The sequence below is a fragment of the Rhamphochromis longiceps genome, linkage group LG5 (assembly GCF_057381845.1).
Source record: "Rhamphochromis longiceps isolate RC_006_pf linkage group LG5, R_longiceps_female_GT1.1, whole genome shotgun sequence".
Classification (NCBI taxonomy): Eukaryota; Metazoa; Chordata; class Actinopteri; order Cichliformes; family Cichlidae; genus Rhamphochromis; species Rhamphochromis longiceps.
Window position 1 is genome coordinate 27,256,921 of NC_140561.1, and position 13,755 is coordinate 27,270,675.

Here is a 13,755-nt window from a genome sequence, read left to right on the forward strand (position 1 = left end):
GTGTCTGTAAAACCAACAGATTTGGATTTAAATGTAAAACATTCTTTCAGATGTTATGTACATCAGGTAAAAATGATAAACAACCTTTGACTCTATAAAGTTTTTATATCTCTAAATTAAAATTAGAACATTCACAAAGGCTTGTGATGTTTTAAGAAAAACATGTTCATGCCCTTTACATTTCATGGGTAAAGCAGAGAGACCAGGAAGGCGAATCTAACTGTGGTGATAATTTTTATCACTGACATGAGATTTACTGTGACCTTCACCTGTTAAACATCGAATAATACGAGATCAGACGTGTTGCAGTGGTCAGTAGATTATATTTTTCCTTTCAGAAATTAAAAACATTTTTTTACAAAGACCAACTTCCTTCACTCAAACTCTTTTGCACATTAAGCTCTTAATAGTGCTCACCACAAACAGCAGAATCACTGCTTTACATCGATACACCAGCGCTGAGTGTGGACTAACACAGGACTAACCTGTTGACCAGTTTCAGTAACCTCCCACAGGAGAGCATTTATTTAAAGGCGACCTGTTGCATTTATATTGTTAATTTGCTGCTCTATGCTTTTTGACTCCACTCCAGTATCACAGAATGATTCAAAGTTTAAAAACAATCCTTATTTTTCTTATTCCAGTCCCTTATGCAGCCCCTCAGTTCAAACTTTAAACCCCTCATCTGCTGACTGGCTGGCACTTGGAAGCCTACAGAGGGGTTTACCCAGTGCTTGTGAACTGTCCCCATTTAGTATGTAAAGAAATACAAAAACACCCTGGACCTTCAACGTCTATTTTGTTCACATATAATATGAAAATCTGACCCAGTAACATTTAAAAAAAAAAAAACCCAGAAAAGCAGAACAGATACCCTTAAAAGATTTTCAGGCGTGTAATTATTTCAAGTTAAAACACTTTGTTTTTACAAACTGTCTCAGGGGAGAGATGTCTGTCTTATCAGCAGTTAAGGAGAAACTGCTATGTGAAAACACCAACAACTTTTCCAGTCTTAGCACAGGGCTGATTAACAGTTCTTTACTGAAGGTTTCTCATTTCCAAGGATTCTTTCTGGCTCAGAAATTTGAATGCGAGTGTTTAATTATGACCCTGAAATAAGTCAAAGAAAAGTTTCAGTAGTTCTAATGACAGAGGGGATTTACACTGGGCTCGGTTTACTTTTACTTTACATTTGTTTGTAAAAGCTCAAAATCATCTGATTTTTATGCTAGTAGCAGTAAATGACACATGGCTAAAATGTTAGCGTTAGATTTGTTTGAAAGTTGTCTCTTTAATTATATACACAGATTATTGTACAAATTAAATACTGAACACAGAATGAGTGTCAACATTAGTGATACTGAAAATGTTATGATTTACTGATGCAATGTCAAATTCATGAAGTTTATAAAGTTTACTGATGGTCGGATACATTTTGTTTAGTTTTGGGCAGTCTGGTCATGAGATTATATGATGATCTTTTGGAGTCACGCCCCTACTTTTAGTTGGAAAGAAATCTGTCAGTCATTGGTGGACTTCAGTGATGTCAGTGGTTCCAACTTAAGGTCCAGTAATTTCATGGTGCCATGCGCTTTCCATCTTTTTGGCCTCAGGACTATTATTTTTGGTGACAATGCAAGAAACTGGTCCTAAATTAGGCTGCGTCTTCTCCTCGAGGCTGAAAGCTAATTTACAATCTAAGTATTTTTACTCTGAAAACCCTGACAGGAAGCAATGACTTATACTCCTGTTCCTTTGAAGTTTTTTTTAGTATACTGAAAACCTTTCCTTATCTGCTTTTCTCACCTTTAAGAGGATTATTGCATCTGATGGCCATTGCCTAATTTGTGACAAAACTGCTTACTTCATGTGGAGTAGGAACTTTTAGACAGCGCTGTATATTTATTTATAATGTAAAATTAATCTTAAAGACTAAAGTTGTCCACATTATAAAGTTGTCAGCTCACCCACTACAGTATTGGAGCACATATTGATGATCATTAACTCGTCTGACATTGAAACAAGCCATTTCAAAGAACAGAGAAACCTGGAAAGCTCATCAAGAACACAAGACTTAACCAACATTTCCCATGATTAAAGCTGCAGTCATTGGTATTTCCGTATAAAAACAAATCAAATTATTGAGTGTTATTTGATGTCAATTACATTCAGGTGGATGCAAACATGACTTCCAACTCAAAACATTCACATTTCCATGAAGTTGCTTACAGCTTGCTCTGCTGCCCTCAATAATAAACTGCTATGGCTTTAAAGGACCAATGTGTAGGAATTAGTGACATCTAGTGGTGAAGTTGTAGATTGCAAGATACTGAATCGCCCTTTGTTTCCAACAAGAGCAGAAATAAACACATTTGCAGGTTGGTAACAACTGTACGGACAGTGATTTTAATATATTTAAATATAATACAACCATTAAGATTTTGCCAAGGTTTAAAATTGGGGTGTGGCGTGGATTAAACAGTGTGCTGACACTGGTCTCATCTCTTTCCTAGTCTTCACCTCTGCTGGACCCAGCTCACAACTTCACACTTTTGTGTAAGTAAATATTCTACTTCCAAAAAAAACAAAACAAAAACAAAAACGTGGCAGCCTCCACAAGCAAACAGTGGTGGCATTGTCCATCTTTGATATACAGTCTATTGTTTACAACAATGTAGGAGCACCTTCAGTTCCATTTACTTATAGCCAGTGCCGTTTGTCCTTTTTGGTCTTCAGTAGAAACACTAGTTATAAATCCTGGATTACATTTATGTTAATGGAGCATCAGAAATCCTACACACTGGACCTTTAACTGTGACCAATACTGCATTATGTTTCACAATAAGTCAGATCAGAATCTGAGCATCAGTCATGACATCAACCTGTAGCTGTGGTTTGATTGTTCTTTTCAGGAAGTGTAAATGCATAGTAAATCTAACCAGCAGTGTTCATATATTCACACACCCACTTCCCCCTTCCCTCTCAGTATACTGATCTTTACTCCACCAAGAAGCCCCCTCTCTCGACTTTTCTCATATTTGCCAACATGAGAGTTTGACCTGTCAGTACTTTAAGAAACCTTCCTTGACACACGTCACCTTTTCTGACAAATGCAGCCAAGCAGGGCTAAAACAAGTCCAAATTAATTTATAAAAAGAAAGACAAAGAAGCCTTTTGTTCTTCCTCCTCCTGCTTCCATTCAACTGCCTGAATGTCCCTCCCTCTTCTCTGGCACAGTTTGGGTCTTCCTCAGTCTTCATATAAAAGGCGCTGGGATTTTTCCTCCACCTGACGCTACATGATGATTCGCGGCTCCGGGACTGACTCGTTGATGGATTTGTGAGGCAGGACGTTGGCACCGTTCAGGTAAAGCTCATCATTGACGATCACGTCCTCCCCCAGCACCGTCACATTCTCCATACGCACCTGAGGAAGCACATTAAGACACAAGTCATCTACCATCGCACGTGACAAGTCTTTGTGCATGTGCTGTACGAGATGAAACAGAGGATTTAAGTAGACAGAAAGAGTACGGCTGCCACAGCTTTCAGTACTCCTTCTGTTCTCCTACTGCTTCTCTGGCGTTAGCTATTATAAGTTATGTGAAAAGTATAGATATAATAGTGAACTGTGAAGTTGGCCAAAAGTCCCATTTGGTTATTACTTTAAGACAAAAAAACAAAACAAACAAAGCAAACAAAACAAACAAACAAAAAAACCAGACAAGTTTGAGCAATTCCAATAAATTATATCCATGAGCGCGTAAGCAGATACAAGGTCTAAAAAGAAAAAAATAAAATAACTAGGCTAAGTTATAGAGTACAAATATCACCACAAGTGAGATCTGCTGTTAAACAGACAGAGACACAATTAGCTGCGTCTCACAATAAATGAATGAACCAAGAACGTCCACACATCTTTCCCACTCACCCACTGGCCGACTGACGAGCTCCACCCCACGATGCAGCTCTCCAGCCACGAGTGCGATCGAACCCTCGACCCTTTCAGCACCGTGCACCTCTTTATCCTCACGCCGTCCTCCACGACAACGCCGGCGCCGATGGTAACATTCGGGCCGATGGTGCAGTTCTCCCCGATCTGTGCCGTGGGATCCTTCAGAGAAGAAGAAAAGGGAATGATCATTATCATGAAGTACAAGCCCTTATTTTGATGTCACATCAACAAAGTGCACTCACCACCAAGACGTTGCCGAGGAAACCGGGGCCTGTGCGTAATCTCTCAGGTGCGTGTTGTCGTACTGACTGGAGGTACATACACATCCCTGTCAGGAAGTCTTTAGGCTGGCCGATGTCCATCCAGAAACCTGCAGACAGACGGACAGAGGGTGGAAGGTGAAAGCCTGAAAGCAACCAGGCAGCTCCTAGTGATCTTTAACAGGTGACTCACTGAATAATGAGGTCACAGTAAGAGGCAGACATTAATCTGCTGACTGCAAACTCTGCCATAAATTTTACATAACTGCCAGCAGAGTTTTCAGCATTTGTTCTAATAGCTGCACAAATCATTCATCTGCCTCAACCAAATATCCAGCTAAGTGTTGTGAGGGGGCAGGATCAAGAGAGAAGAGGCGGAGAACACCGGGGCAAACAGGCACCCTCACATCTAATCCTACGGCCACCAAAATCACCAGTTATAACCTAACAAGTATGACCGCAGTCTATGAATTTCAGGAGCAAACAAACACACAGAAATCAACCAGAAGGTTCGAACCCAGCGCCTAACAGTGCTAACCACTGCAACATGGTGTCACCCCCTTACCGTTGGTTAGGCTATGGGGGCAAAATTGGAAACCAGGACAAGCATTTTCAGATTTAAACTAAAAACTGAAAATGCAGTTCAGTGGGTTAAAAAAGCCACATTTTCACTGGAAAGACTGATGGATTTTCTACAGATCTGTTTTTAAAAAAAAAAAAAAAAAAAAAAAAAAAAAAAAAAAAAAAAGGGGGAGAAAAATCACCAACAATTCATAATTCAATAAATACCAATCCTGAAAAAAGATTAATCCAAACACCTGAATAAAAACACAGGAAAGCACGACTGGTACGAACAACATTAATCAGGGTTTTTACGAGCACCAGCATCATAAAAAAAACATCAGGGTTTCTGGTTTCTGATTAACATACAGATTTAACCTGAATTTATTTATTCATTCAAGCATAAACTAGCCAAAGATCAGTTATTAAAATGTAATGAATTTAACCTTTTAGGTTTGTCCATATTTATTACAAAGACAAAACAGAATTTAGGTCACTTGTACAAATTCCTACTCCTCTAAGAAAATTTAAAGAACAAATCAAGCCCATCTTTTTTTATTTATCCTGTGATTCTTAAGTTTTGTAAATGCTTCGCCGCTAATCTCGAGGACCTTCTGTTACTACTTAAACATGATGAATCACATCATCTTCTAAAGGGAAATCCACTACTGACTGGGACCAGTAAGCCTGACTGGGACCAGTAAGCCTGCCTGGACTACAGGTCAGGATGGGGTCGAGGTTTCACTACGTGGTTCCACTGTTTCAGCAAAGCCAAAGGATGTCAGAGAGGAATGAGGATGTAGAGAAGCACCAACAAGTGATTCCTCCTGCTGGTGAGCTCTTATGTTTTTTGTTGGAGTTTTTCTTTTTAAACATCTGTATCAGAACTCTAGAGAACCTTTAGGTCTGAGCATAAAGGTTAGTGGTGCTTTTCTGCAAACGTTTCCTCTCCAGACCTACACGAAAAGCCCAAACACTTACGTCTGGTGGAGCTGTGAGCTGCAGAGACCAGATCAAGCACACAGGTCAGCTTCAAACCATACATTTCCATCCTACTGATCCTACTGCTGTGTTAAGAAAAAGGTGAGGTCACCACTGTATACTTTTATGAACTGACTTGCATCATTTTGATTAATACAATCTTCTCCACAGGCCCCTATTTTGGGCAAAAGCTGAATGTTCAGATCTCACATGCAGCTTTACAGTCCTGTGCTGTAGCGGAAGCTACTTTCGGCTGCTTCCCTGCCACCAGTGGTCGCCACAGTGGGCAGCTCTACATGTCTGATTTGGTAGATTTTCTTTAAACGCAGGATGCCCTTTCTGACGCAACCCCAAAGAGGATTTGTGTCTCCAGCTGGAATCAAACCAGTGACTTTTTGACCACTACGCCACTGGAGGAGAAGAGTGCTGTGCTGTAGTACTGCAGTCTTAATATTAGTATTAGTTACCTTGCAGCTCCATGGCATACAGCTGTCCCTCCCCTGCCATGACAGGAAATATTTCTTTTTCAATGGATGTTGGTCTCAGCTGCAAAAAGAATGCATAAAAAGTCATGAACATGATCCAAAAAAATAAGCAAAACTATAGTGTCTTCAGACTCAGTGTTTCCCACAGATTCCCACATAATCAGGTGCCTCTCCAGTGAGTCTCATCCTGCTGGCAGATTTAAACTCCACCATGTTGAAGAGGAGCTGGTGGCTGTAGTTCTTGTAGTCTGCTCTTCAACCTCAGAGATGCAAACCTGTTGTAGGCTCGGGTTAGAGTGACCCAGGGTCTCGCAGGAGATATTCAGAGCAGGAGGACTGCAATCACTAGCTACAGTCCAAGATAGTGAAGTCTGAGTACATCTGAATCTAGGATGAGCTCTGATCAAGAAGCTGAATGATATCAGTGACTGCCACAATGATAGGCTGAACAGTGACCCAGATGCATTCTTCGCTCTGATCCAAACTAAGGCTGAAAGTTTGGATTGAAGACTGAAAGCTGAAAGGGAGCTCCCTTTCAGCTTTCAGTCTTCAATAATACCAGATACTAACAGGCTGGCCCACCAAGGTAAAGTCCATCTGTGGGAAACACTGAGTCTGTTACTAAATAACACACTAACATCGACACTATGAGTGAGTGCGAGAGCCTCCTCACCTGGATCCTGCTGAGCATGCTGGGATTGAAGATGTACATGCCGGCATTAATTTTGTTGGAGACAAAGACCTGTGGTTTCTCCACAAAGCGATGGATCCTCCCGCTGTCCGCCTCATACACCACCACACCGTACTTAGAGGGCTCTTCCACCCGTGTTACCTTCATGCATGCACACACACACACACACACACACACACAGTATGACCCCACAGTAGTAAGCTTCCCTTATACCACCTAAAACTAATAAAAACCTGTCAATATGCAGCAGCTAAGCATAGGAAATACTTGGACAGTCTCTCTCACCACAATGGTTCCCTCCTTGCCGTGGTTGCGGTGGAACTGCAGCAGATCTTTGAACGGAAAATCACAGATGACGTCTGAGTTGAGAACGAAGAACGGCTCACTGTCATCATTCAGCAAGTCTCGAGCCAACGCCAGGGGACCCGCTGTGCACAAACATATAGTTTTATATGGTTCACAATAATTTACTATGGTTTTTAAAAGACGAGTTAATCGATGTTGAATTACTGGATACTTGCAGAGAGCCATTTACGCTTATCTGGATCTGTCTGTAGTAAAGACAAGCTCACCTGTTCCCAGAGGCTCCTTCTCATGAGACAGAGAGATACGAATCCCGAGCTGAGAAGAAAACAAAAAACAGACAGGTTCAACTTTAATGTTTGGGCTCAGTTAGGAATCACACATGAATCCAAATGAATGTCTCCTGAATCTATTTCCTAACATGTGACCAGAGATACAGAAATCCAACAAGTCCAACAACCGAGTCTTTGAGGTCCTGTTCAAGCACAACACGGAAGTCACGCTGATTAAAGATTGTAAAGTACACGACACACACGGTGACTGTGCTCACGAGTGTTGTGTTTTATTGACAATTCTGCATTCAAGGGAAACAGTCCGTTCCAGTCCAACTCTCTCTGTCTTGAGAAATCGTGAACCTAAAACCTGTTACCGACTTTCTGAATATCCTGGATACACTAGAACAAGAAAAATAAGCAGAGATGCCGAAAGTTTCTTGAAAAGGGAACCAAACATACTCAACAGTGACTGTTGTGCACATTTACACCTGAGTAAATGATATCCTGATTAATAAATCCATCATATAGCCTCCATGCAGGAGAAACCTGGTGGTTTTTGCTGTAACAGTGCAGGTTGTTGTACGTACTCTCTGCTCCTGCACTCTCATCTCTCTTTCCAGCAGCTCTGACATGTAGCTCACTGCCAGAACCACATGGTCCACCCCAGCCTGAAAACATACAGAGACAGTGACTCATGACTACAACACAAAATAACCTCTCAGTAGCATCATTAAATCCTCATTGATATCCATGCCTTACTTTCACCAGTGCCTCCACCTGGTGCAGCAGGATGGGTTTGTTGCAGAACTCCACGAGGGGTTTTGGGACGCTCAGGGTGAGCGGTCGCAGTCGGGTCCCGTACCCCCCCACTAGGATCAAAGCCTTCATGATTCTGCCGTTACCAACAGTTACCCAAGTTCATCAATAACCAGATGCTGATGCCCTGAAAAGACCAGATTCACATTCATCATTAAAATCAGACATTTTCTAAAGGAAAGACAGAAAAAAAATCAGTCATGCTTGTTTCTGTGTTGGATTTAAAATTAAAAGTGACTTTCAAATAGTCACTTTTTTACTTTGAAGAAAATTATTCTCTCTCTCTCTGACCTCTAAATGTGAACTTCTTTGCCCTCCTAAAGTATAAAAATATAACATTTATGTACACATGAGAGTGGAGACGTTGTGATCGGGGACAGAAACACAAATAAGCAAATCAGAGACTATTTCCTGATCCACTGTGTTGTTTACTTTGGTTTGTCGCATTTTTATTGAGCCATTTTACTACACAATTCTATTCAGGGTGGAAAGGTGAATAGTATGAAAAGAAGAAAATGGATGATTAAATTCCACTTTGTTTTATTTATATTCTTACTTACTAAACTTCTGCACTGTTATTTTAACGTGTTTAACTTAGGTCAGAGTCTTCCTGATTCAAAATGGACCTTTGAAAGTAACTATATATGTAAACATGTCTGGTCCACTTACAGTTAAAGCAAAGAATCTGTGTTACAGACGTCTGAGCATTTTCCTGATATCTACTGGCCTTGAATAAAAGTAAATGGCTTTTTACAGTTGTACACTTGAGTTAATAATACAATAAAAAAATCACAGTGATGGTGATTTTGTTACTGCATTTACTCTTTTGGATGCAGTAATTCAGGCATTTGCTACCTTTTTGGCTGCATTAAATTCAACTTAATTATTAGCCAATGACATGGAGGCGATAAAGATCAAGATGCTCAGACTTCCATTGGGAGGGAGTATCAGAGGGAGAGCTCAGGCAGAAGTGGTTTGGAGACAAAGTTAGAAATACAAGAGGCGGGATAGTGGATAAACTGGACAAAGGGTGTTAAATATCGAGCTTTCAGGCAGATGGATAAGAGCACAAAGAACATTTAAAGCTGTAGTGATGACATGTCGATGGCTGGTGTGACAGCAGATCGCTGTGGTAAACGCTGTGGCGTCGGGAAGAAAAAGAAGAGGTCATGGTGTCGCCTCAGATCAACAGATTTCATTCATTCAATCAGGCGGTCTGGAACACGTGATAGGGTGATATTTACGTCCCTGAAAAGTGTCGAAAAACAAACCAAAGAACCAACCAACACAAACAGGCGATAAAACGAGGGTACACATGGGAATAAACACAGATTAAAACAGGTAGAACTAACGGGTACTACTAAAACAACCTGTTAAGGATATTGCGTTTTATACAGATTACATCAGCACTTTATCGTAAATGAATTAACTTTTAAGGGAAACAGTGAGATAAAATGTGACAATGATCATGTTTTGGTTTGTAGTGAACTTACAGTGCCTCTAAATAGCTAACGTCAGCTGACAGAGCTGACTTTATTTATCTACAATGAACACAAATCGACAGGTAGCTGGTTAATATTCAGGTTTTAAAGTCTGCGAACAGCGTGAGAGTAAATGAAAACTCACCTGGGTTTTTTCGTTAATAGTCTACAGCAGATCTGAATCACTGACACTCTGGAAATGACACGTAAGATCATCAAAACGCCGAATCCTTGTTTGGCTTCCGGTGCATGAGACAGCCAATCAACTCGTTCGACGTGACATAGCTTATCCGGTGAAGCGTTTCAGAATAAGAGTCATTTTAAAAACGGGCTTATTGCAGCATCTCTATCCACAGACTAATAATAGAACTGTCATGGTTGGCTGTGTGGCAGGCGTGCAAGCAGGAGTGGTGGATCCAAAATGCAGGACTCAGACACAGAAGTTCAACTTAAAGCGCAGCTTTATTGCTGGAAAACCTCTTACTAACTAAACTCACCAAAAGACAAACAAAAACGCTGGTGGACTAAAACACTGAAGCAGAAATACTGAACTGGAACTAGAGCTGGAAACAAAACACTGGTAACACGGAGGCAAAACACACACACAGCTTGTCGAGGGTACGACGCAACACTGACTCAGAGAAACACAGGGACTAAATACACTGGGAAGTAACGAGGAGAATGAGACACAGAAGGAGAGCACAGCTGGGGGAAATTAGAACTGATGAGACAAGCAAAGCAGGACACATTCACATAAGACACGGACCTACAAAGTAAAACAGGAAGGATCACACAGAGACGCGAACTTGACACAGTGGAGACAGCAACTAGGAAACACAGAAACATAAACCATAAGGCAGAGGACTCTAAGAACCGAGAGACACAGAGGGGAACTCAAACATGCAGACACAGACTTACACAGAACAGAGGGGACATAGAGAAACATGAAGGGCAAGGGATCGAAACTAGAGACTCACACCAAGTACAATAATACAAAAATCACAAAGAACTAAAACGCTGGGTCAGGAGACCCAGGACCCTGACAAGAACAAGGTTTCTTGGTCTTAAAGTTAAATGAGAATAGTGGAATACAAATAAATAAATAAAGTGAAAATCGATCAATCCCGTGCATACAGACTTTTTGAAAACTTGTATGCAACTAATGGGCTAGTTCAAGAAAATTTGGTTAAACCCAGTTTAATTTTACTGGACAAAAAACAAGAGCAATGAATTTATTTATTTTTTTTATTAATTAAACAAATGTAACAAGTATGGAAGCCCATACTTCCATACTCCCGCCACAAAAAAAAAAGAAGGGGATCCTTAACTCGCTATGTTTCTCCAAATTTCGACTTTTTTTTCTCGAAATTTTGAGTTATGGATACTTGTTTTTGTTTTGTTTTTTTAGTAGCGGAAACTGGCTTCCATAAACAAGTATAACAAATATGGCAATATTGCCAAAGACTTTTTCCAACTTATTATCCAACAGATAATACCACGACAGGCTGTCTTACAAAATATAAAAGACAGATAATGAAAATAAAATAAAAATAAGCAACTGAAGAAATAAATAAAATTAACAAAAATTTAAATTAAAGTCATATAATAAAATTAAAACCTTGGGGTTTTCTAAAAGCTTTAGTTCATTAACCATATGATGCAGATCCACTGTTTGTTTTTTGTCCATAAACTTTACAGATGACAGGAAGAGGCACAGTTCTTCGTAAAGTTTATGAAAAGGACGGCTTTATATTCAGAAATCGACATTTATGAATGAAGAATTTACCCACAATAATTATCACATACAGTGGGTACGGAAAGTATTCAGACCCCCTTAATTTTTACACTCTTTGTTATAAAGCAACCATTTGCTAAAATTATTTAAGTTCATTTTTTTCCTCAATAATGTACACACAGCACCCCACATTGACAGAAAAAAACACAGAATTGTTGACATTTTTGCAGATTTATTAAAAAAGAAAAACTGAAATATCACATGGTCCGAAGTATTCAGACCCTTCGCTCAGTATTTAGTAGAAGGGCTTAGAGTCATTGTCTTGTTGGAAGGTAAACCTTCACCCAGTCTGAGGACCCCAGTACTTGGGAGAAGGTTTTCGTTCAGGATATCCCTGTACTTGGCCACATTCATCTTTCCCTTGATTGCAACCAGTCGTCCTGTCCTTGCAGCTGAAAAACACCCCACAGCATGATGCTGCCACCACCATACTTCACTGTTGGGACTGTATTGGACAGGTCATGAGCAGTGGTTTTATCACACATACCACTTAGAATTAAGGTCAAAAAGTTCTATCTTGGTCTCATCAGACCAGAGAATCTTATTTCTCACCATCTTGGAGTCCTTCAGGTGTTTGGGTTTTTTTTTTTTTTTGGTTTTTTTTAGCAAACTCCATGTGGGCTTTCATGTGTCTTGCACTGAGGAGAGGCTTCTGTCGGGCCACTCTGCCATACAGCCCTGACTGGTGGAGGGTGGTTGTGATGTAACACTGGGTGTAAAACATTGATAAATCATCTTATGTATGCAGATGACGTGGTTGTTTTTAGTCCAAGCAGTGCTGGGTTACAGGAGCTTCTTAATATCTGTACTGAGTATGGTGTGCAATATGATATAAAGTACAATGCTGTTAAAAGTGGTGTTTTGAGATGTAGAACCAAGCAGGACAAACAGCTAAATTTGCCTGTTTAAACTGTCCCAAAAACTCTTGAAGTTCATAAAAAGGTGAAATACCTCAGTCGCTTTATTACTGATCAAATAAATGATGACGATGACATATACAGACGACAGTGTAAGCTCTATGTGGAGGCAAATACTATTGCACCTAAATTCAGCTCTCGTGCACTTCTAGTTAAAGTAGTTTTGTTTAATGCAGCGGTTCTCAAACTGGTGGTACTTTTAAAGATTAAATAATATACCATTGCGGAGGTATGCAAAGACGACACAAGAGTTCCCAAGGCTCTTCTGGGAGCCGGAGTCGACCAGAAAACGTCTCCCCCAGCGTGAGTCCTCTATGAAGAGCAACCTTTCCTTATCGCGGCCGCTAGAGAGCGCTGGCGGGCTCATTTCCCTGGGCAAATGCGGCACGGCACTGTCACGCTGATGATAAAAACACAGCCCTTTCCACTGTGCTGCCGTGCTGCGCAATGAGAATCCTTTGTACGATACCTAGAACGGGTAGTGCCAGTCAGATATTTGTAGCTGTGGGTGTTTGGACTTTTTAGAGCACGTTTAAGAAAGTTAATGTTCAATTTTAGAGAACGACTGGATGGCTCTAGTAACAGTATAATTTTAGAACCCACAGATCCGACAGCGAGTGGTTCCCGTTAATCATACAGTCGGAGAGCATTAAGCATTAGTTGAAGTGTTTGTGTATTTATTGATTTCTTCTAACTAATTGTGTATTTTATGTATATTTTGGTTTTATATTTTTACAAATGTTTAATATTTTTAATATTTTTATTAAGGTTTATAGATTGTGTTTTGTCTTGTTTTTTATGGACATAAAGTCTGGCAATAAAGATTTAATTGAATTGAAAGATCTATTTCATTTTTACCCCTCAACTGGAAAAAGGCTGATGGGGTGTTAGCATTACCCCACCATGCAGAACGGTGTTGATGACACCCAACTTTGTGAAAACGATGACTCAAGAAAAAGGAGATGTAGGATTTTCAAATGGATCTACTGAAAGTCTCTGACAATTTTGAAAATCTATTACCGGTACCTCAACCTCAACCTGAAGGTGAAGGTCGAGGTTATAGATTTAGACTATATAGACTTTGTCGAGTTATTGTGTTTACAATGTTATTGTTGGTTTTGACAATCTGGGGAATGTTTTTAAAACATCCTCCCAACCATTTTTTTAATCTAAAGTGAACTTTCCCCTAACATCAGGAAAACCTTCTACACACAACGTTTAGAAAACGTTAGCTGA

At 40.1% G+C, this 13,755-nt stretch overlaps 1 protein-coding gene across 1 annotated transcript; it reads right to left on the reverse strand.

The window, feature by feature from the left end:
- Positions 1-818: 818 nt before the first annotated feature.
- gmppb (GDP-mannose pyrophosphorylase B) lies at positions 819-10,068 on the reverse strand. The gene is made up of 10 exons (XM_085407027.1): positions 9,953-10,068; positions 8,270-8,453; positions 8,098-8,178; positions 7,505-7,553; positions 7,218-7,360; positions 6,915-7,073; positions 6,224-6,302; positions 4,197-4,324; positions 3,931-4,113; positions 819-3,426 (listed from the first exon to the last, which is right to left on the reverse strand). The coding sequence occupies exons 2-10, from the start codon at positions 8,396-8,398 to the stop codon at positions 3,295-3,297; spliced, it is 1,083 nt and encodes a 360-aa protein (XP_085263153.1). The 5' UTR covers positions 8,399-8,453; positions 9,953-10,068; the 3' UTR covers positions 819-3,294.
- Between the last annotated feature and the right edge of the window lie 3,687 nt (positions 10,069-13,755).